Source organism: Tachysurus fulvidraco, chromosome 21 (genome assembly GCF_022655615.1).
Source record: "Tachysurus fulvidraco isolate hzauxx_2018 chromosome 21, HZAU_PFXX_2.0, whole genome shotgun sequence".
Taxonomy (NCBI): Eukaryota; Metazoa; Chordata; class Actinopteri; order Siluriformes; family Bagridae; genus Tachysurus; species Tachysurus fulvidraco.
In genome coordinates, this window is record NC_062538.1 from 193,949 (window position 1) to 217,500 (window position 23,552).

General features: G+C 41.9%; 2 protein-coding genes across 5 annotated transcripts in view; one reads left to right on the top strand and one right to left on the bottom strand.

Moving 5' to 3' along the window:
• Positions 1–92: 92 nt before the first annotated feature.
• Positions 93–17,022, top strand: stk26 (serine/threonine protein kinase 26). Of its 3 annotated transcripts, none has more exons than XR_007139046.1 (12): positions 93–475; positions 4,266–4,496; positions 4,810–4,866; positions 5,036–5,144; positions 7,515–7,672; positions 8,536–8,721; positions 9,564–9,709; positions 12,330–12,426; positions 12,578–12,640; positions 13,140–13,276; positions 13,486–13,556; positions 16,656–17,022. XR_007139046.1 is itself a non-coding variant. In XM_027154267.2 (11 exons), the coding sequence occupies exons 1-11, from the start codon at positions 434–436 to the stop codon at positions 13,499–13,501; spliced, it is 1,242 nt and encodes a 413-aa protein (XP_027010068.1). In that variant the 5' UTR covers positions 94–433; the 3' UTR covers positions 13,502–15,475. The 3 variants fall into 3 exon arrangements, 1 of the variants encoding a protein (XP_027010068.1); XR_007139045.1 differs by lacking the exon at positions 16,656–17,022 and adding an exon at positions 14,590–15,475; XM_027154267.2 differs by lacking the exon at positions 16,656–17,022 and having other exon boundaries at positions 94–475; positions 13,486–15,475.
• Positions 17,023–18,359: 1,337 nt separating this feature from the next.
• The window catches only part of septin8a (septin 8a), a 19,003-nt gene continuing 13,810 nt past the window's right edge, over positions 18,360–23,552 (bottom strand). The window contains exons 9-10 of one of the 2 annotated variants that reach the window (XM_027154327.2): positions 22,617–22,786; positions 18,360–18,735 (exon numbers count right to left, since the gene is read on the bottom strand). In XM_027154327.2, coding sequence (XP_027010128.1) covers positions 18,582–18,735; positions 22,617–22,786 — 324 coding nt within the window. In that variant the 3' untranslated portion in view covers positions 18,360–18,581. Of the gene's footprint in view, positions 18,736–21,723; positions 22,460–22,616; positions 22,787–23,552 lie in introns of those variants that run through there. The other variant, XM_027154328.2, reaches the window with a different exon arrangement.

A 23,552-nucleotide genomic window follows, 5' to 3' on the forward strand; every position in this document is an offset into this window, starting at 1 on the left:
AGGAAGTAATGGCACATTTGCTCCTGGTAAAACGACTCGCCTCCAGGTGACGTCACCGCTCCACAGTGCGCGCGCGGCTCCACCCGAGAAAACAAGTTCCAGCGCAGGTTCCCAACATGGCGGCGGCGTCTCTGCGCTGAAGTTTGTACAACCGGATAAACAACAAAAACGCGAAATGTCCCGTCTCTTACACGCTTACTGCAATATCGTGGTATTTATTTAAGCGGTGTAAGACGTGAGGGAGGAAACCATGGTAACGCCTCATCGCGTTTATTCTGAAAGTTAAAACTTTTTGTTGGTTAAAGCTAACCTGCTAACTCTAAAGCTAACCCTAGCCCTAGTCCGCTAGCTCTAAAGACACTTTTGTTAGCTCGACACTTTATACAGTTTGGCAGCCGGGGGACGTGTTGTTTTCTCCCCCTGAGGACAGATCATGGCTCAGTCACCGGTGGCTGTTCAAGTTCCCGGAATGCAGGTAAGTTTCAGAAGGTGGCGACCAAAGGCCCCTCACATTTCTTTTCCTACCTCTTTTCCTGAAAATGTAGCGTCCTGCGCAAGGATTGGTTAGAAGTTACCACTAAAGGACTCCTAACCAATCGTTTAACAAGCTTATTAATTGTAGCCAGTCCAAGCGCGGGGGGCGGGACGTTTCTAGCCAATCCTCACGCAGTAGGCGGGATTTACTAAATACGGGTAGTAAATGTAAATACGGCCCTCGCCCTTACCTGGACACCAGCACAGTAAATGTCAGGTTTTATTTCCTTTTCTTTTTAAACTTTTTTTTTATTTGGTCATCTAGGTTAACACTGGTACATTAATACGTCACCATTATTTACTTAACATCGTTTGTTTCTGTGTGTTCTGGATTTCTGTCAGTTTGTTAAACGGGTTTAACAGCTTTTAACACCTGTCAGCGGGCACGCGCACACAGCCAGGGTGCGTTCACTGGCGCCACAGCCTCTGTATTTACGTTTCCCTTTAAAACCCCTCTGAGTTCAGCTCATATTTATCTTACTGACGTCTAATTATCCTGTTTACTAGTTTGTTGGTCACTGATGCGGATCGGTTCGAGTCCTCCGTATTTAGTCAGAGGATTTGTGAGGGACCTTCTGAGGGAGCTCCCAGGGCGCTTATGGGGTTAATCACTTGTTTACTGTGATTTCAGTTTTAACCTGTCATTCTAAAGCAGGACGTCAGAGTGACGTGGGGTTAGAAGGGTTTGACTGACAGCCTATAAGCCACGCCCCCACACAATCTAAACTAACTTCTGAAGAGATTATGGAGAGACTTTTACTGACACGTTGAAGGAGAATCCCAACACTTTATTAGGGCTGAGGAGCTCCGGGGTTCCTGTACCCGACGAGCTCCGGGGTTCCTGTACCCGACGAGCTCCGGGGTTCCTGTACCCGACGAGCTCCGGGGTTCCTGTACCCGACGAGCTCCGGGGTTCCTGTACCCGACGAGCTCCGGGGTTCCTGTACCCGACGAGCTCCGGGGTTCCTGTACCCGACGAGCTCCGGGGTTCCTGTACCCGACGAGCTCCGGGGTTCCTGTACCCGACGAGCTCCGGGGTTCCTGTACCCGACGAGCTCCGGGGTTCCTGTACCCGACGAGCTCCGGGGTTCCCACCAAGTGTGAAGTGTTGCGAATTATCAACAAAACTGGGTTTAATTCTAAGGTGAAGGTTTACAGACGTTCTCCATGTAAGAAGACTCCTTAAGTCAGTTTGAGCAAATTAAAATGTTAATCATCAGACATTATATAGTAGAGAAGCTTCTCTTTACATCATTAGTGATTTCATTACATTTCCAGAGTTCTGGATGTTTTTTCTGACTACAGAGTTGCAGCATCACTGAACATTTTAAATGATGGTTTACTGTATAAAGGACTTTAATGCTACTGTAATGAGTGTTTCTGCTGGAACATTTCTGTACTTAATAACAAGTCTCAGGGCTGAAATCTGACAAATATACCCTGATTCTTCTAATCATTTCTGTCAAATGTTACGTGTTAAGATTTTAATGTGATTTTATGTCATAAGTGCAGCTTTTACTTCCACAAAATCTCATCAAAGGAAATTCTGATTCTCTCATTTTTAGTGAATATTTTCAGTACGTTTCCCAGAACGACATCGACTGTACAAACACTGCTGTAGTTTAAACGTTTGCTTTAAACTTAGTCACCAAATATAAATAAATAAATAGATAATTATACATAAGTAAAGACATTTTTAGTTAAACAATCTTCTACAAGAATCTGATGTTGATGTATCTGAAGTTAAAATGAAATAAAATCTATATCTTAAATCTATAAGTGTAGATGGATGACAATAAGAACTTTATAAAATAAAATGTTTAATGAAGTAAATTGTTAAATTAGGACTTAAGTTTTATCCTTATATGAAATATTCTGTAACAATGGTTTATAAACATTGTGTTAGTGTGTGCGGAGACATGGACGTGTCCCAGTTCACACCGTTCTGGAATTTATAATGATTTTACTCTAGAACTATTTCAGGAAGTGTTCACATTTAATTAAAGCCTTTCAGGTTGAGGCCACGCCCAGTTCCAGTTTAGATTCAGGTGTGAATATTGAGACACAGACGGTGACCTTGTTTCTCTATCAGGTTCTGTATCAGGTCCTGTGTATTATTGTACACACACAGTGCAGCTGTAAAGGAATATTCAGTAATAAACTCTATTAAAATTATAAAATTTATTGTAGACGTTATAAACCCTGAATTCTCTCCAGTGTTTTCCTGCAGTGACTCAAGTCCTCTCTGTGTGTTGTTTCTCAGTCACCTCATTTTATTCACCTGGTGATGTTCCCACAGTGGAGCCTGAAGTGTGTGTGTGTGTGTGTGTGTGTGTGTGTGTGTGTGTGTGTGTGTGTGTGTGTGTGTGTGTGTGTGTACGCACGTGCGTGTTGATTGCTAAAACAGAAGTGCTGTGTAATGTGAGCAGTGCTGATAAATCAGTATGAGCACAAACGAAGCTCCCTCATGTTCTTGTGAGTCGACTGATAAGTGAGTCATTTAACCGTTTTTCCCCTCATCAGGAGACAGACACCAAACTCAAACTGTCTCCTCCTGATGAGGGGAAAAACTCGCTTTTTGACTTTTCTCCAAAACCCTGACTCAAAAAACAAGATATAACATGTAATATAAATGTGTAAGAAGAACCAACACCAGTGTTAGTTTCACTTATCATCATTGCTCCATGTCTTCTGTAGGTGTGTACTGTGTTTGTGCTGCTGTGTGTCATCACACAGTTCACTATTACACACAGTTCACTATTACACACTATTACACACAGTTCACTATTACACACAGTTCACTATTACACACTATTACACACAGTTCACTACAGTTCACTATTACACACTATTACACACAGTTCACTATTACACACTATTACACACAGTTCACTATTACACACAGTTCACTATTACACACAGTTCACTATTACACACTATTACACACAGTTCACTATTACACACAGTTCACTATTACACACAGTTCACTATTACACACTATTACACACAGTTCACTATTACACACAGTTCACTATTACACACTATTACACACAGTTCACTATTACACACTATTACACACAGTTCACTATTACACACTATTACACACAGTTCACTATTACACACTATTACACACAGTTCACTATTACACACTATTACACACAGTTCACTATTACACACTATTACACACAGTTCACTATTACACACTATTACACACAGTTCACTATTACACACTATTACACACAGTTCACTATTACACACAGTTCACTATTACACACTATTACACACAGTTCACTATTACACACAGTTCACTATTACACACAGTTCACTATTACACACTATTACACACAGTTCACTGTTACACACTATTACACACAGTTCACTATTACACACAGTTCACTATTACACACTATTACACACAGTTCACTATTACACACAGTTCACTATTACACACTATTACACACTATTACGCACAGTTCACTATTACACACTATTACACACAGTTCACTATTACACACTATTATTATTATTTACCAAACACTGAATTAATAGACAGCATGAACTCTACTGTCCTCAGTGTAAATGTGTGTCCTGTAAATGCCCCGCCCCCTGGAGGCGTGTCTTTATTACTTTTAAAATACCTTTATATTTATTAAAACATAAATAATAATTAAAAAAGCTCTGGAAGCTCTTATCGAATCCTTCTCACTGAATAAACTCGTCCTGTTCTCCAGAACCCTCGAGCAGATCCTGAGGAGCTCTTCACTAAACTGGAGCGCATTGGTAAGGGGTCGTTTGGAGAGGTTTTCAAGGGTATTGACCGTCGCACGCAGAACGTGGTGGCCATCAAAACCATCGACTTGGAGGAGGCTGAGGATGAGATTGAGGACATCCAGCAAGAGATCACTGTGCTGAGCCAGTGTGACAGCCCACATGTCACCAAGTACTACGGCTCATACCTGAAGGTCAGAGCTTACTGTGTTCTAACCATTTAGAGTGTATCCGTGTGTGCATGCCTGTGTGTTTGTGTGTGTGTGTGTGTGTGTGTGTGTGTGTGTGTGTGTGTGTGTGTGTATGCCTGTGTGTGTGTGTGCGTGCATGCCTGTGTGTGTGTGTGTGTGTGTGTGTGTGTGTGTGTGTGTGTGTGTGTGTGTGTGTGTGTGTGTGTGTGTGTGTGTGTGTGTGTGTGTGTGTGTGTGTGTGTGTGTGTGTGTGTGTGTGTGTGAGAGAGAGAGTGCCTTATAGTTTGTCTGAAGATCTAAAATGTTCTGTATTCAGGGCAGTAAGCTGTGGATCATAATGGAGTATCTTGGTGGAGGATCAGCTCTGGATCTGGTAAGATCTCTCTCTGTGTGGGGGTCGGTGGGTTTGTGGGTGGTTGTGTTCGTGTTCTTTCGTGTTTGTGCGCGTGTGAGTGTGCATGTGTGCAAGTGCGCGTGAGAGAGTGAGCATGCGCGCGAGAGTGAGTAAACTGCTAACAGAGGTTTTGGTGTTTGTGTAACAGTTACGTGCCGGACCATTTGATGAGTACCAGATAGCCACCATGCTGAAGGAGATTCTAAAAGGCCTGGACTACCTGCACTCTGAGAAAAAAATCCACAGAGACATCAAAGGTGTGTACGTGTGTGTGTCTGTGTGTGTGTCTGTCTGTGTCTGTGTACATCTGTGTGTGTGTGTACGTCTGTGTCTGTGTGTGTGTACGTCTGTGTCTGTGTGTGTGTGTACGTCTGTGTCTGTGTACGTCTGTGTCTGTGTGTGTACGTCTGTGTCTGTGTGTGTACGTCTGTGTCTGTGTGTGTACGTCTGTGTGTGTACACGTCTGTGTGTGTCTCTCTGTCTGTGCGTGTACGCGTGTGTCTGTCTGTCTGTGCGTGTACGTCTGTGTGCGTGTACGTCTGTGTGCGTGTACGTCTGTGTGCATGTACGTCTGTGTGTGTGTACGTCTGTGTGTGTGTGTGTACGTCTGTGTGTGTGTGTGTACGTCTGTGTGTGTACGTCTGTCTGTGTGTGTACGTCTGTGTGTGTGTGTGTACGTGTGTGTGTGTGTACGTCTGTGTGTGTGTACATCTGTGTGTGTACGTGTACACGTCTGTGAGTCTGTCTGTCTGTGCTTGTACGTGTGTGTACATCTGTGTGTGTGTGTGTGTTGAGTGTATTTGTGTGTGTGTGTGGTAAAGGCAGGTGGGTGTGACTGGTTTGTTTTTCCAGGCTTTTTGCTTTAGCTCTTGTTTGCTCAGGACTGTGAAGGTGCTCCTGAGGTCAGACTGCACTGTGAATAGCTGCACTGTTGTGATGCTGATGTTTGTTTTCTCTTTCAGCTTTTTCTTGATCATTTAGAGATGAAATGTAATAGGACAGGAATCTTCTTTCCACCTGTTCATGGCAAATATCAGGAACACTGAGATAAAGTAGGCGCAGAGACATGGGTGTGTGTTCATGAGCAGGATGGAGTTGGATCACGTTTCATTTGTGTTTATTAATTCAGAGCCAGCGTCTGTTCTTCATCTTCTCCTTTTTTCTGTTTAGATTCTCTGTGGGAATTGTGTGTGTTTTAGGGAGAGAGCAGAAGTTTGATTTTGTGTGTGTGTGTGTGTGTGTGTGTGTGTGAGAGAGAAAGAGAGTGTCCTATATTTCCCTGTAAATATGACCCAATACATCAGATTTTCACACAAGTCCTAAAAGTAAACAAAGTGAACACAAACAAACAAATGAGCCACAGATATTATTCTGCTTCATTTAATTATTGAGACATTACATACAAATCGAGGCTCTGTTCATTCAGACTGATGACAAACTGCGTTACTCCGCCCAATCCCACCCTAGCAACAATCCCATAGCAACCACCTGTTAATAAATAACCCACATAAATAACTGCATAGTTTAACCTTTAAGTGTAATGGTAATGTTTAACATTTCTAAAGGCAATTACAGTGAAAGACTGTAGTGTGGTTTAATCAGCAGTGTGTTCACTGAGCTCCTGTCAGTCCAACACACACACACACACACACACACACACACACACACACACACTGAACTTAGCACTCAGTGTTAAATAGTTAAATAGTTTGTGTGTGTTAATTCATTTTCGGCTGAGTGAAACAGTGCACGTGAAACAGTGCACGTGAAACAGTGCACGTGAAACAGTGCACGAGATCCACAGAGATCTTCACTTTCATTCAAGTTATTCAGTTAATATAAACAGTGAGAATATTTGTACAACGTCTGAATCCTGATGAATAGGAACAGAACCCAGATGAGGAGCAGCAGGTCACCAGTGTTGTGCTGGAGTAATAATATTACTAAAAGTGTTACTAATGAGTGGGTGTGATTTATCACTCTAAAACTTATATTACAAGATAAACAGTTTATATTCAGGTGTAAGGACAGTAGAGGAGGAGTAATACAGTAGATACCATCTGTGTAGGTCAGGAATCACTCACAGCTGTATGGGGATCAGGTGAACGTGCAGTAAAGGGCCAGGGCCTTGATCCCATTCACATGTGTTGGGGGGAAAAGGGGATTTGGTGATCAGAGTAACTTGTTCCTGATCACAGATCACCACTCTGTTACGCCGGACAACAACTGATCCAGTGTTTTAAAATCTGTAGTCTGAGGATGTGAAGTGTGTAAAATGTGTGTTTAGTGTGAGTCAGACTGGAACACGTCGTGTTTCACATCAGCTCTGCATCCAGCACGATGCATCCAGTACACTGAGTCAGAGCTGCAGACACGCTAACCTTAAACATACGTTCACTTATTAAGGAAACTTTCATTTCCTCCTTTAGCTGTCTCAAAGTGACGGAGGTTTAATATGAAGCTTTTTAACGAGGTCCACATTAACACTTGTTTACTAACAGTGATGTTTACTCCTTTTAATAAATCCACACACAGTAAACACACACAGCCTTAAAGCTCGCTCTTCATTCTGTTCTTCTGTGTTTTCTTGCTCTCACTCACGTGTGTGTCGTGTTCGCTGTTTACAGCCGCCAACGTGCTCCTGTCCGAGTCTGGTGAGGTGAAGCTGGCAGACTTTGGTGTGGCGGGGCAGCTCACGGACACGCAGATCAAAAGGGAGACGTTTGTGGGAACGCCGTTCTGGATGGCTCCTGAGGTCATTCAGCAATCTGCTTACGACTCCAAGGTACGATTCAGTCAGTGTGTTTATTTACACAGTAAACACATAAAAGACTGAATGTAAAAGTAACATAGACTGTTAATTTCCACGCCTGTGTGTGTGTCTGTGTGTATGTGTGTGTGCGCGCACCTGTGTGTATGTGTGTCTGTGCGCGCACCTGTGTGTGTGCGCGCACCAGTGTGTATGTGTGTCTGTGTGTATGTGTGTGTATGTGTGTCTGTGCACGCACCTGTGTGCATGTGTGTGTGCGCGCACCTGTGTGTATGTGTGTGTGCGCGCACCTGTGTGTATGTGTGTGTGCGCGCACCTGTGTGTATGTGTGTGTGCGCGCACCTGTGTGTATGTGTGTGTGCGCGCACCTGTGTGTGGCAAATATCAGGTGTATGATCCATTGGTGTATGATCCATTGGTGTATGATCCATTGGTGTATGATCCATTGGTGTATGATCCATTGGTGTATGATCTATTGGTATATGATCTATCGGTGTGTGATCCATTGGTGTATGATCTATTGGTATATGATCTATCGGTGTGTGATCCATTGACTCTTGAGATTCATTTCATGGTCAGCTGTCCTGCCGTGTTCATTTAGAGATCACTGGTGTAATCTGAATTCATTGTTCCGTCTCTGATGGCATGGTCCTGGTCCATGTGCAGCAACACAGGCTTAAAGCATGTTACTAACATCAACATGTTGTACAGACCATATAATATTCTTATGATGGATTTCATAAGTTTGATTTTGGATCCAATCCTCCACAAATGATGTCCCCAGTAGTCCTCTGTCTTGTCCACATGATGTTTAGTAAACTAACAAGCGACATCTGCTGAACCTGATGCTCAGCGTGTTAATTGTGTGTGTTTTCCAGGCTGATATCTGGTCCCTGGGCATCACTGCTATTGAGCTAGCTAAAGGAGAGCCGCCCAACTCAGACATGCATCCCATGAGGGTTCTGTTTCATATCCCCAAGAACACCCCCCCCACCCTCAACGGTGACTTCTCCAAGACCTTCAAGGAGTTTGTGGAGTCGTGTCTGAACAAAGACCCTGCATTTGTAAGCAAGCAAACACACATGCGCACACACACACACACACACACACACACCTCTGACGGAAATGTAAATTCAGTTAAATCTTCTTGGGGAGAAAGAAATTACTCCTGTTGCTTTAACTCTGACGGTCAGAATGTTTTATAGTAAACAGATAATGTTTAGTGTCATCAGTACCCACATCAGTACCCACATCAGTACCCACATCAGTACCCACATGAGTATCCACATGAGTATCCACATGAGTATCCACATGAGTACCCACATGAGTATCCACATGAGTATCCACATGAGTACCCACATGAGTACCCACATGAGTACCCACATGAGTACCCACATGAGTACCCACATGAGTACCCTAATGCATTACATCATCATATCACCAGAAGAGTTCATTATATTTTAAGTTATAATCATTTAGTATAAAGTATTTAAGTTAATCCTTTGAACCTCCCTCTCTCTCTCTCTCACACACACACACACACACACTTTCTCACACAAAATCACTCTCTTACACACTTTCTCACACACACACACACACTCTCTCTCTCTCTCACACTCTCTTACACTCTTTCTCTCTCTCTCTCTCTCTCTCTTTCCCCCATCTCTCTCACTGTTTCTCACACAAAATCACTCTCTTACACACTTTCTCACACACACACTCTCTCTCTCTCTCTCTCTCTCTCACACTCTCTCACACACACTCTCTCTCTCTCTCTCTCTCTCTCTCACACACACACTCTCTTACACTCTCTCTCTCTCTCTCACACACACTCTCTTACACACTCTCTCTCTCTCTCTCTCTCTCTCTCTCTCTCTCTCTCTCTCTCTCTGACACATGCACACAGAGACCAACTGCTAAGGAGTTACTGAAGCACAAGTTCATTGTAAAGAATGCTAAGAAGACGTCGTACCTCACCGAGCTGATCGACAGGCTGAAGCGCTGGAAAGCTGAAGGACACAGTGATGGAGACTCTGACTCAGACTCTGACTCGTGAGTAGAGTGACATTTAAACTTTAGGATTTTATTGTCTCATGATATTATACATGATGTTAAACTGCCACAATGTTCAGTGATGTTCACATGGTTTGATTGGAGTCTGATCACTCTGTCTCTGGGACTGGGATCTGCTCAGGTGTTAAGTCTATTATCTGGTCTAGCAACTTAAAACAAAGTGTTGAATCTAACACTTGACAAATCTTGTTAATCATATTGATCATTAGAAAGCCTTTTATAATGAATCACCTAAACATCCAGTTTGTGATGGTCCTGGTTCCCTTTTTAGTTTACTGGTCCTGGGGTAATTAAATGGTTTACAGGAGTAATGAACCTCACACCACGGTTTGTGTAGTTTACTTTCAGTACGTGTCAAGATGTCCGTCAGTATTACTGAGTATTAATTACTGAGTATTACTGAGTGTTACAGTTTTTTTGGATTGCTTACACACTAAAATTAACAGTAGTACACTATTAGCAAAACCTTACACTCAAGAGGCAAAACATCAGCCCATATTTGCACAACTATAAGCACATTGTCAACCTCACACTTGTTGCAAAACTCTACACACAGTGATTTGCAAAACACTAAACACACATTACACACAAAAATCTATCATGAAGTCACTTCCTTGCAATACCAAAGCACTGACTGTCAAATTACTGCAGCGTCCAACCAGTCGGGTCAACACAGTCATCAGGTGTGTAAACACTCGTGTGCTTCATTGTAGACACACCGATCAGGTGTATAAGCACTATAATATATGTTTACCTTCTGCTCTGTGTTTATGTTCTGTAAAGCTGCTTTGAGACAATTTCTATTGTAAAAAGCGCTATACAAATAAACTTAAATTGAATTGAACTTGAATTGAATATAAAAAGCAGCAGGTGAGTTCATAGGTCTTCAAGCACAATGTAAAGAGTCAGAGAAAGAGTAAGACGAGGAGGAGAACGAGAGGGAGGAGGAGGAAGGGGAGGAAGAGGAATCAACAGAGGAGGAATCAACAGAGGAAGAGGAAGAGATGGAGGCCATGCTGGAGGTAGAGGTAGTGGTAGAGGTAGAGGTAGAGGAAGACAAGAAGGTGCTCAAAGAGGACCGAATCTGACAAATGAGATCCACACAACACTCATTGACCACGTTGTCACCCGCGGCCTGACGCTGAGGGACGCTGGACTGCGAGTACAGACAAATCTAAGCCGATACACGGTGGCAAGTGTGATAACATTTCGACTGGAAAATAGGTACAGTGTGTTGTAAAAATATCATCATATCAACATCATATCTACACTGAACTACACAATTTTGCATGACACTGTTCCTCAGAGAGTTTTACGAATGGATGGAGAGGAGATCCAGCATGAGTTCATATACGTAGATGAGGCTGGGTTCAACCTGACGAGAACACGAAGGGGTGGAAGAAACATCTTTGGCCTCAGGGCTATAGTCAATGTCCCAGGGCAATGTGGGGGTAATATAACACTGTGTGCAGCCATTACACAGAAGCGAGTCCTCCACCGCCATGCCCATATGGGCCTTTACAACACAGCACTCATACTTACATTCTTGGACCAATTGCACAAGATAACAGCAGCAAATCAAATCGATCATATGCAATACATTGTTGTTTGGGACAATGTGTCTTTCCACCGCTCTGCTCTGGTTCACAACTGGTTTCAGCAACATCCACATTTCACCGTCCTATATCTTCCACCATACTCTCCATTCCTCAACCCTACAGAAGAGTTTTTCTCGGCATGGCGGTGGAAGGTATATGATCTCCGTCTCCAGGCTGAGGTACCCCTCATCTAAGCCATGGAGGAGGCCTGTGACCAGATGGAGGTAGCAGCAATGCAAGGATGGATTCGTCATTCACGACGTTTCTTTCCAAGGTGTCTTGCTAATGACAACTTTGCCTGCGATGTTGATGAAATTCTCTGGCCAGATCCAACTAGGCGAAGAGACAATGTCTAGTTTTGTTTGTATTTTTTACCATAAACTTAGAGTACATGTGAACATTTTGGGCGTGTTGACAAATAAATGAGTTTCTTCAGTCTGCAACATTAATCTTGTGTAGTGTTTGGTGAATTTACATTATATTTGTACTTTATTGATGGTAGCCTACTCTAATCATAGGGAAGTAAAAGTGCTAAAAGTGTTGTAGGTTTATCACAGCGGAGTGTAACTCGTGCAAACAGAGTATAGTAATGTGACACGTGTGTGTTTGGTAACAAAGGGTGGTTTTTAAACAGAAGTGTATAGTTTTTACAAGAGTGTTTAATTATGCAAGGGATCTGTAGTGTTTTACTAATTGTGTGTGTGGTTGTGCTAATTGTGTGTGTGGTTGTGCTAATTGTGTGTGTGGTTGTGCTAATTGTGTGTGTGGTTGTGCTAATTGTGTGTGTGGTTGTGCTAATTGTGTGTAGTGTTTTGAAAACACGGGCCCTGTTTTGAAAATCGTGCTTAAGCAATCCAAAAAAACTGTAATGGCTGAGTGTTAATGGCTGAGTGTTACTGAGTGTTAATGGCTGAGTGTTACTGAGTGTTAATCCCGTCATCAGGTCAGTAAGTGACATTTACAGACATGACAGGTTTATAATGGTCTGCTGTTTATTACAGAGAGTCGAACAATAAAGAAAGTGACCAGTCCCCTGAGTGGTCCTTCACTACTGTCCGTAAGAAGCCTGACAAACAGCCCAACGGTGTGGTGTCTCTTGTAAGAATCACACATTACTACATCTTTATTCTGATGTCTTTAGTACAGCAGCTCTGAGACAATGTCCACTGTTAAAGATTCTCTACTGAACCTGAACATGTGGATGTGACCTTTCTTTTATTCCACTGAACTTCACTTGTTTTCACATCAGGACCAAGTGGTACAAAAGAAGTCTGCCAGTCTGTCCACGGTTATAAGTCCCGTGTTTTCAGAGGTAAGAGATCGTCACCTCGTAATGCACCAACACTCTGACACTAACACACACACACACACACACACACACACACACCCCTGACCTTCACCTGAACACTAACGTGTGTTTGCTTTGTGTGTTGTTTTGTGTTTATACTGCAGCAGTGCTTTAATGTCATGATCACTGATACTCCAATTAATATAATTGTGCTTTCTCTCTCTATCTCTCTCTCTCTCTCTCTGTCTCTCTCTATCTCTCTCTCACTCGCTCATTCTCTGTCTCTATCTCTCTCTCTCTCTATCTCTCTATCTATCTCTCTCTATCTCTCTCTCTCTCTCACTCGCTCATTCTCTGTCTGTCTCTCTCTCTCTGTCTCTCTATCTCTCTCTCTGTCTCTCTCGCTCATTCTCTGTCTCTGTCTCTCTCTCTCTCTCTCTCTCTCTCTCTCTCTCTCTCTCTCTCTCTCTCTCTCTCTGACCTTTATTTATTAATTTATTTGCCACTGTGTATTTTCCTGTAGCTGAAGCTGCAGCACAGGGATGGAGACACGAGGAGGAGTGTGATAGAAGATCTGGAGAAGAGTCTTTATGCTGCTGAGGACATCTGCCCTGGGATCACAGACAAGATGATCAGTCACATCCTCGAAAGGGTGCAGAGGTCCATGTTACTCAGTCTCACTCTTCTGTTCTTGTCTCATGCGTCTCAAGAGAAAAATACACTCGTGTCTATTGTTTATTGTGTGTGAACATGTAGAAACCTGCCACACTGTTTAAAGGCTGAGCTAAAGTTTGTGACCTCTGACCTGTATTTTTTACAGTAAAATCAGTTGTTCATGTGTTGATTTTTCTCTCTTATGTGTTCTGTAGGTTCTCTGTGAGTTAGAGTTCAGAGTGGAAATAAAACACCTCTGAATAAGAAGCTGGACGACCAAACAGCTGTAGGGCTTCTACAATCTGTTCTTCCTATTCACTGAACATTAATACTTTATACACACACACACAGGGGCAGGAGGGACTCAGGTCACACACACTATCATAACCAAAAAAGGAATTTTCCTTTTTCATGAAAGACATAAATATATTTTCTCTAGTTGTATTTATAACTTTTTCGCCATGTGCTTTTGTTGAGATTTCTGCTGGTGCCTGATGATGTTAGTGTTATTGTAGATTATTATTTTATAACAGATTGTGAGTCACAGACATGCTTCTAGGTTTCCTGCTGATCATAAGGTGTGTGTGTGTGTGTGTGTGTGTGTGTGTGTGTGTGTGTGTGTGTGTGTGTGTGTGTGTGTGTGTTTGACCCTTTTGAGAAACTTTTATTTTATGTTTATTTTATGCTTCTATCAGTAATATTTGTGTGGGATTTATTCCAACTTTTTATGCCTTTTTTTTAATGAGGGTTAATTTTCTGTTCACTCTACATACTGTTACGTGAAGCATTACGACTGCTGTATGGGGAAAACTTCATATCACATTAAAGAAAACATAGAAATACCTCAAACAAACAAACCAAACAATCCATTGAACCAAGATTTTTAATTTATACACACATGGTGCTTTATGGGAGAGGGATTTTGCTGTGCAAAAGAGGTTTCTTTTTCTGACACCTGAGATTAAAACATAAAGACAAGTTTATTTTAAATTGGCCATTTTTTCCTTCACATGCTGGTATGGGCTCGTAGCTGACGTGCTGGCGCTCGTAGCTCTCATAGCTGACGTGCTGACGCTTGTAGCTCTCGTAGCTGACGTGCTGGCGCTCGTAGCTGACGTGCTGACGCTTGTAGCTCTCGTAGCTGACGTGCTGGCGCTTGTAGCTCTCGTAGCTGACGTGCTGACGCTTGTAGCTGATGTGCTGATGCTCATAGCTCTTGTAGCTGATGCTTGTAGCTGATGTGCTGACACTTGTGGCTCTCGTAGCTGACGTGCTGACGCTCATAGCTGACGTGCTGACGCTCGTATCTCTCGTTGCAGGCTCTCGTAGCTGACGTGCTGATGCTCGTAGCTCTCGTAGCTGGCGCTCGTAGCAGAGGTGACCCTTATTGATAAATATTTTGTCCTTTATTTCTTTGTGATGTCGATATATATATATATATATATATATATATATATATATATATATATATATATATAAAATATAAAATGAGAGCTATATTAGATTTACTGTACTTCTGAAGGAAATGCACTGCATACACTTTGTCCTGGGTGGGGACACACACACACTCCCCCCGCCCCACCCACACCCCCTGTCCCTTGAATAGGTCCGGAGGTGACGATCCATGTCTCTATCCAGTGGAAGTAAAACTCCTGCAGTTTCAGTACTAGAGAGAGCAGAAGCTCCGTGTCAGCAACAGCATAGGAACTTGTGCTAACTTGTGAAAATGGGAGCTTCTTTTGAGGAACGTCTTAATAATATAGTGGTTAATAGTCTAGAACGTTTCTGCCAAGCTTTTTAAACATAAGGGTGCCATCACTGGTATGGTGGTGAGGAGATCAGTGCTTCTGTTGGCTTCAAGGCATTTAATGCCAACATTGTGCCTAAACTTTACTTCCCTATGTATGTTATTATTGTTATTATTATTATTGTTATTATGGTCTCTTTATATAACGCATTAAGGACTTCACATGTCGCCAGACTGAGGTTTAAGAGCAATAAGGTGATTGGTAATTATTTTTCTTTATAGATGTTGATACCAGGCTCGGTTTTGTAAATGTTCTCTTTTTGTAAATAGTTTTTGAAATTGCTCCGCAGGACTCAAAGCTGTATCTTATGTATAAATCTATCTATAGGCTTTTTTTTTTGCTTCAACTGTTACAAACTGTTTTAGTTTAACAAATAAAGATGTAAATTATGACACTGTATGTGAGTACAAGGTGTTTGGTGTATTTGTTTATCTCTTGTTGTGATATGAAGTAAACGGTTGTGTGCCAAATTCTTTTGATAAATTTTGTTGGCATGAAGATTTTTTTGTTGTTTGTAGGAGATGTAAAAAAAAAAAAAAAAAAAGTTTTTGACAAAATCCAAAAATTTGTTCTTTTGAATATTTTGTAAAAAACATTTTATAAATGGTCATGCCCAAAATCATTCACAACCCCCCCACCACCACCACCACCCGGCAAATTCTGACTTAGTTACTTTTATTCAACCAGCAAGTTTGTTCTTGATTAGAAATGACACTGGCGTCTCCCAGAAGATAATAAGACGATGTACAAGAGGCATCATTGTGGAAAAAATTATTACTCGTCTTTTATTTATATCTGAACAGAAAGTGGCATGTCCAACATTATTCATACCTTTCTCAATAGTCACTAGAAAAGCCTTTATTGGCTATTACAATTAAATCAAAATATTCAAATGAAGAGAGTTAAAGCACTAATATAAGAGCTGCTGCAGTGTGTTGGTAACTCAGGATAAAGTATGTGGGTAGATTTTATTACAGAGCTTATTATGGAGCAAGAAACATGAGCTAGCTAGTAAATTTACTAATGTACAAAGTTAACTTAGCCACACAGCTTTTATTTATATCATGTTGATAATAAAGATTATGATCACTGTTCATTTCCTTCATTTTTCAAAAAGTTCCTCAGGTATAGAACATTTATAGATGTAGCCAAGTAAAAATAAATTCAGTAAAGTATTTTACTCAAGTAGTTTTTCACTTTATGAATTATTTACTTGAGTAATTTTCAATCTCTGGTTTTTATTTTGATCTTATAAGTAGCGTAATTCCTCTGATGGTCCGCTAGATGTCGCCCAAATTGACGGTCTCATTCGGCGTTACAGAAAAGTCACGTGATATGTAAATAACCTAATAAAATTAAATGTTAAAATGTTAGTTTATTTAACCTAAAACCACTTTATTTTCAATAGTTACAAATATTGAAACTGATCACTTACCTATTATAGGTATATGTGTGTGTGTGTGTGTGAGAGAGAGAGAGAGAGAGAGAGAGAGAGAGAGAGAGAGAGAGATGGAGGTGATCGTCTCCGTGTCCAGTGTGTTAATATATACTGTATATACCTGTGGTTTGTGTTACAGGTAAAAGTTCAGTCAGAAAAGATGAATAAACGTCTTCAGACCCAACGATCCAACTGCACTGAGGGAGAAAAACCAATCCATTCCTTACAACCTGATTGTTTTCACATAAAATGTTTTTGCGAATGTTTAATAAATGTGATTAGATGTGAAGCTGAAATATTATGGAATGCAGCAAACTTTAGACATAAAAGAAATCCTGGACTTTTAGAGGATTTAAAAACAAATATGTTTTCTTAAAGTTCAGGCGTTTAAATAAAGTGTATTTTTTGTTCTTGTAGCAGAAGTTCACATGAACATCGCACAGTCGGTCATGAAGGGTCTGATGGAGCGGGTCGTCTTTGTGAAGCTGAAATAAAACTTTACAACAGACCGCAATGTTCTTTATTTAGAAGGTTAAAACAAAAAAAGCTGACGTTATTTTTCCACCTCAGATTCTCCTTTAGCACTAAACACAAACGTACAAAAAAAAGCACAAGAGAAAACATCATCTCTTTTTAAAAGACGATTAAAACAAGCTACTAAACAACGTCTTGGTCCATTAGAATGTGCACTGAGTTAGTCAGTTGGCCCTGAGCCAAGAACGATCTGCTGCCATATGCTAACATGCTAACATGCTAACGCAGTGAAACAGTGGGAAATATATTTGGTCAAGGCACTGATCGGGTTCATAATAATGACGTCAGGATGAAATTATAAATATTTCACATAAACAAACTGTCTGTAGAGCTTTAATTAATAACAATGACAGGAAAAGTCCCAAAAAGAAGAAAACTTTCAATTTACAAGTTCATGCGACGTGAAACAGCTCAGTTAGCCGTTAGCTTTGACTTGGTAAAGTTTTGAGCTCATCATTAATGTTGTTGTTTGTTGTGAAAGTTTTAAACACACTGAGCTTTGGCACATTATTAAAGACAAAAAGTCCCAGCAACAAAGACAATAGTTAAAAGTACCTTTTCACTTTCGAGAGATTTTTACAAAAATGTATATAATGATAAAGTAAATAAATTAAATAAATATTTATGATTCATATCCGTTTTTCTCGCTCCGTCAAATACTTCAGTTAAATAATAATTGGTGAAGAAATGAAAAAATAGCTAATAGCATAGAAAAATAAATTCTCAGATCCCTTTTAAATAAATATCCATCATTTGCAATCTTGTGAATACAATCCAGTAAAAAAAATAAAAATAAATAAATAAACAAAAAATATTTGAATTAAAAATCTTTCATTAAAAAACGTAATATTGAGAAAGTCTCCGTTTCCCCCAGACACACAACATTCCTGTTTTGCTTTGTTCCCTCCAAGAAGCTTAACATACGAAGAGAGAGAGTGTGTGTGTGTGTGTGTGTGTGTGTGTGTGTGTGTGTGTGTGAGAAAAACCAAAATACATCAAACAGGACACCGGAGTCGAGCTGTTAGCTCTGATTGGCTTTTTACAGCAGGGAGAGATGAAGAAGCACTAAACATTTTACATTTCAGGTTCAATGACCATGTGGAGATGTGGGTTTAGGTGTGGAGATGTGGGTTTAGGTGTGGAGATGTGGAGATGTGGGTTTAGGTGTGGAGATGTGGAGATGTGTGTTTAGGTGTGGAGATGTGGAGATGTGGGTTTAGGTGTGGAGATGTGGGTTTAGGTGTGGAGATGTGGGGTTAGGTGTGGAGATGTGGGGTTAGGTGTGGAGATGTGGGTTTAGGTGTGGAGATGTGGGTTTAGGTGTGGAGATGTGGGGTTAGGTGTGGAGATGTGGGGTTAGGTGTGGAGATGTGGGGTTAGGTGTGGAGATGCGGGTCATCAGACAGAAGAAGCAGATGAGAAGCAGAAGAAAGAGCTTTATCTCATTTTTGTGTTGTTGAGTTCATGACAGCAGCTGTTTGTGTGTTTCTGTCAGTTTGAGCTTGTGATGTCGCAGTTCTGTGGCCTTCAGTCAGAAGAAACCTTCCTTCCAGGCGTTGTTGTGGACGAGACACGTACAGCACTGCCACCAGCTCTGACACTTCAGTGGCTCTACGCTGGTTTTGGTCATCATCATCTTGGAGCTGGAGGAAGCTGCAGCTGACTGATGCTCACTTTTCTCTAAACTGCAGGAAAGTCAGAGAAGAAGAATCAATTATTTTTAATCATAAGTTTTATTATATGAGGGTCTTCTGGCTTCTCCAGTTTCATCCAACATTCAAAACTATGCAGGTAGGTGAATTGTGTGTGTGTGTGTGTGTGTGTGTGTGTGTGTGTGTGTGTGTGTGTGTGTGTGTGTGTGTATTTCTGAAAAAGATCCTGACCAGGATACGCTTGACATTTCCACAGTAAACCTGAATGAGGAGGAGTTAACTGAAGTCATCAGAGATTCCACTCGGCTGCTGTGTTTAAAATCGTTTCTCATCCATTCCCTACCGCTTATCTGAACTTCTCAGGTCACGGGGAGCCTGTGCCTATCTCAGGCGTCATCGGGCATCGAGGCAGGATACACCCTGGACGGAGTGCCAACCCATCACAGGGCACACACACACTCTCATTCACTCACACTCACACACACACACACACACACACACTACAGACAATTTTCCAGACATGCCAATCAACCTACCATGCATGTCTTTGGACCGGGGGAGGAAACCGGAGTACCCGGAGGAAACAAGTACCTGAGCAGCCTGTGTGGAGAAAAATGGCCGAATCCTTCAGATGTTGTAGAAAAGAAACCGACTTGAGCGAGTCACATTAGCAACATGTGAGGAAAAGGACACGTGATTGTCCATGGTTACCCCAAAGATGCGAGCTGTGAGATCAGAACATTATACAGGAATATTGTAAGATCATAACCTAGAGATGAATCACCTGATGACCAGCAGGTCAGTTTCGCTAGGATTGAGCTTTAACTGATGAGCAGTCATCCATGATGAAATTTCTGCCAGACATGCTGAGATCAGAAGCTGTGGCATCTGAGGGTGGGAAAGAGAAGATAAGTTGTGTATCATCAGCATAGCAGTGGTAAGAGAACCCATGTGATGAAATAACTTCACCAAGAGAGTGAGTATACAGGGAGAAAAGAAGAGGACCAAGTACTGAGCCCTGTGGGACGCCAGTGGAGAGTCTGCGTGGAGCAGATGTCACTCCCCTCCATGTTACCTGATATGAGCGTCCTTCCAAGTAGGAAGCGAACCATTCCCAAGCTGATCCACAAATCCCAAGACTCCTGAGGGTGGATAAGAGAGTCTTGTGGTTGACCGTATCAAACGCTGCTGAAAGGTCAAGGAGGATAAGGATGGATGACAGTTTGGCTGATGTAGCAGTATGTAGCTTCTCAGAGACATCCAAAAGGGCTGTCTCTGTAGAGTGAGCTGCTTTAAAGCCAGACTGGTTGGGGTCTTGGAGGTTGTTCTGAGAGAGACAGACAGACAGACAGACAGACAGACAGACAGGTGATTATAGACAATGTGTTCAAGAATTTTTGAAAGAAATGAGAGAAGTGATACCGGTCTGTAGTTACTGATGTCTGATGAGCAGGATTCTTCAGGATGGGAATCACCCTTGCTCTCTTGAAGGTAGTTTCACATGACCAGATGTTAGTGGTGATGAAGGGCAGGAGGTCTTGTGAGATGGTCTGTAGCATAGTGGTAGGGAGTGGATCCAATGGGCAGGTGGTAGGATTGCAAGACTGAAGGAGTTGTAAAATCTCTTCTGCTGCTATGGTTGAGAAATGTGACAACGATGCAGTGAGGAATCCTGACTGAGATGTAGGTGCAGTCGGGGCAGAAGTGAAGGTCCTGCAGATTTTCTCAATCTTCTTGGTGTAAAAAGAAGCAAAGTCTTCTGCAGTCAGGGAGGATGAAGGAAGAGGAGCTGGGGGTTGAGATGATGTTGTGGAGCTTCCGAGGGTCTTGTGCCAAAGCTTCAAGCTTTTCCTTGTAGAAGGAAGTCTTGGCAGAAGTGACGTCTGAAGAGAACTTGGCCAGGAGTGTTCGGTCAGAGTCAAGATCTGCACCAAGTTGTGATTTCTTCCACTTTCTCTCAGATGATCTTAGTTCACTTTGAAAGCCAAGGAGCAGAACAAGAAGTTTTCTTGGTTTTAGTGGACAGAGAACAGAGATAGCAACAGACAACTTACCCATGGGCTGAGAAAAGGGTTAGTGAGGAGGAGTCAGGATCAGGAAGAGATGAAGGAGTGTCAGAAGCTACAGAAGAAGTGGAAACAGAGTGGAGCTTACAACAGGTAAGAGAAAGAGAATCGGGAGAGTGATGGTGAAGGATACCAGGTGATGATCAGAGTGGGGTAACTTACCCCAGAGTGGGGTAACATTCATGTCTGTAGCTGGGGAAGGACGAGTGAATACCGAGTAAGGAATTCTCCTTTCATAACTTATCACCATGTTAATTAACCTATGTTAATGACACCTGAACGACGCTAAAGACGCCGACGCTAAAGACGCCGACGCTAAAGACGCCGACGCTAAAGACGCCGGCGCTAAAGACGCCGACGCTAAAGACGCCGACGCTAAAGACGCCGACGCTAAAGACGACGACGCTAAAGACGACGACGCTAAAGACGACGACGCTAAAGACGACGACGCTAAAGACGCCGGCGCTAAAGACGCCGGCGCTAAAGACGCCGGCGCTAAAGACGCCGACGCTAAAGACGGCGACGCTAAAGACGCCGACGCTAAAGACGACGACGCTAAAGACGACGACGCTAAAGACGACGACGCTAAAGACGACGACGCTAAAGACGACTTGTGGATTTATAACGTAACCCAGTAACAGTTTAGTGTTTAGAAACTCACACAGAGACGCAGCTCAGCTTTAGTTGACCTTTTGTTCAGTGTACAAAGCTCTCAGAAAGAGCAGAAAAAGAGCAATAAACTGAAGTTAAACTGGTGTGAGAAGGTGTCAGGTGAATAATGTGCAGTTTTATAGCCAGTGTTTGTATTTTAAAATAAATAATTATTAATATTTCAAATAAAAGTCAGAGACTTTTGTACTGCAAGCTCTGTTTAAAAAAGGAATGAAAGCATCATTTTATTAAAGCAGCTTAAAGCTGTGTGTTTACAGTCAGTGAAGTGAAGCTCAGACATTCAGCACATTAATAAGGGTTTATATTTATTTGAATCCTCTGAGAATACAGTAAGCTTAAAAAAAACATGTGCCTGATGTGGTTTAGATGTCCCACAGCTCCTCTCCCTCAGCTTTATGGCTTGAGTATCATCATCATCATCATCATCATCTGCAGAGCTTAAACACACTAAGCTGAACACCAGACAGAAATGTGCATACATTATCTCCAAGCTACTAAAACAGACAATAGAGGCTGTGACCCTTCTAGAGAACATTTAGCTAAATAAATGTGGAACAGTTTTGTTCTGGTTCTTATTGCTGTAGGATTTTGGCTCAGATCTTAAACCCAACACTGATCTGACTCACACACGACCTGCGTTCAGCTATAAAAAACATTTAAAGACAGAGAAACAAACACACTCCATTAACTCCATCAAGATCCCATCATTTCACTGCTAGAACAGCAATAATAACAATAATGATGGCGGAAAATACAGGAATATAATATAAAAAATATAAGAGAACAAAATGTAAATGGTCCAACAGTCAAAAGTTAAAAAAAAAATGGCACCACAATAGGAAAGTGGGTCCTTACAATCAGACCGCACGTCTGATGGACTGTCTGATGTCCCTGGAAGGGTCTTTGGTCCGTTTACAAAAAGGTCAATGAGGAAATGGCAGGAAAAATTAAAATGGCGATGTTGCTATGGCGATGGAGGACAAGTCCAGGTTCAGCCTGATGTCGTGCTCATAAATTAACTGAAAAGAAAAGAAAGTGACAAAAAAAACTCAAAATGAATGACAAAATAAAAGAGAAATGAAACATGGAGTGGATTCAGTGTGTGTGTGTGGGGGGGGGGCGTGAATGAATGAATGAATAAATAAATAAATAAATAAATAAATAAGAATCACTCACTTCTTCTTGTCCTTGTCCTTCTTTAGCGGCTGTGAGAGTGACAGCGTCTCAGCCGCCACCTTCCTCCTGTTGAAGGCATTCATCTCCTCCTCCAGGTCCCTCTTCTTCTCCTCCACCTTCCTCTTCTCCTCCTGGTGCATGCGCTTCAGCTGCTCAAACTTGTCATGGAGCTGGAAGAGAATCAGATAACAGACACAAACTGTGGTGAGGATCAGACTTCCAGAGAGACGGAACACCACCACCACCACCACCACCACCACCACCACCAACAACAACAATTTCAGATACCAACAAAGAATCCATTCATCAACAGGGAAGGAATCAGATCTGACATCATTTCCTCATTTTCATACAGCAAAATAAACTACATTCAAATTCCCTCTGATGTACAGACGTGTTGTGTGGAGCACAAATGTTCTGATGTAGACGTGTTGTGTGGAGCACAAATGTTCTGATGTAGACGTGTTGTGTGGAGCACAAATGTTCTGATGGAGACGTGTTGTGTGGAGCACAAATGTTCTGATGTAGACGTGTTGTGTGGAGCACAAATGTTCTGATGGAGACGTGTTGTGTGGAGCACAAATGTTCTGATGGAGACGTGTTGTGTGGAGCACAAATGTTCTGATGGAGACGTGTTGTGTGGAGCACAAATGTTCTGATGGAGACGTGTTGTGTGGAGCACAAATGTTCTGATGGAGAGATGTGACCTTTTCCATAATCTCCACTTTATGTCTGTACATCTTTCTGTACTCTGTTTACTCACAGGCACAAAACCTGTGTTGTATAAAACAGATGTATGGATGATCATGAAGATGAAGATCATGAGGTTTCTCTGCAGCCATAACGAGGCCGTGTGATTAGACTTGTGTTTAAAATAGTGACCTGAAACGATGAAATATAAATCAAACCAAAATGACATTTTAGAGACAGGCCTTG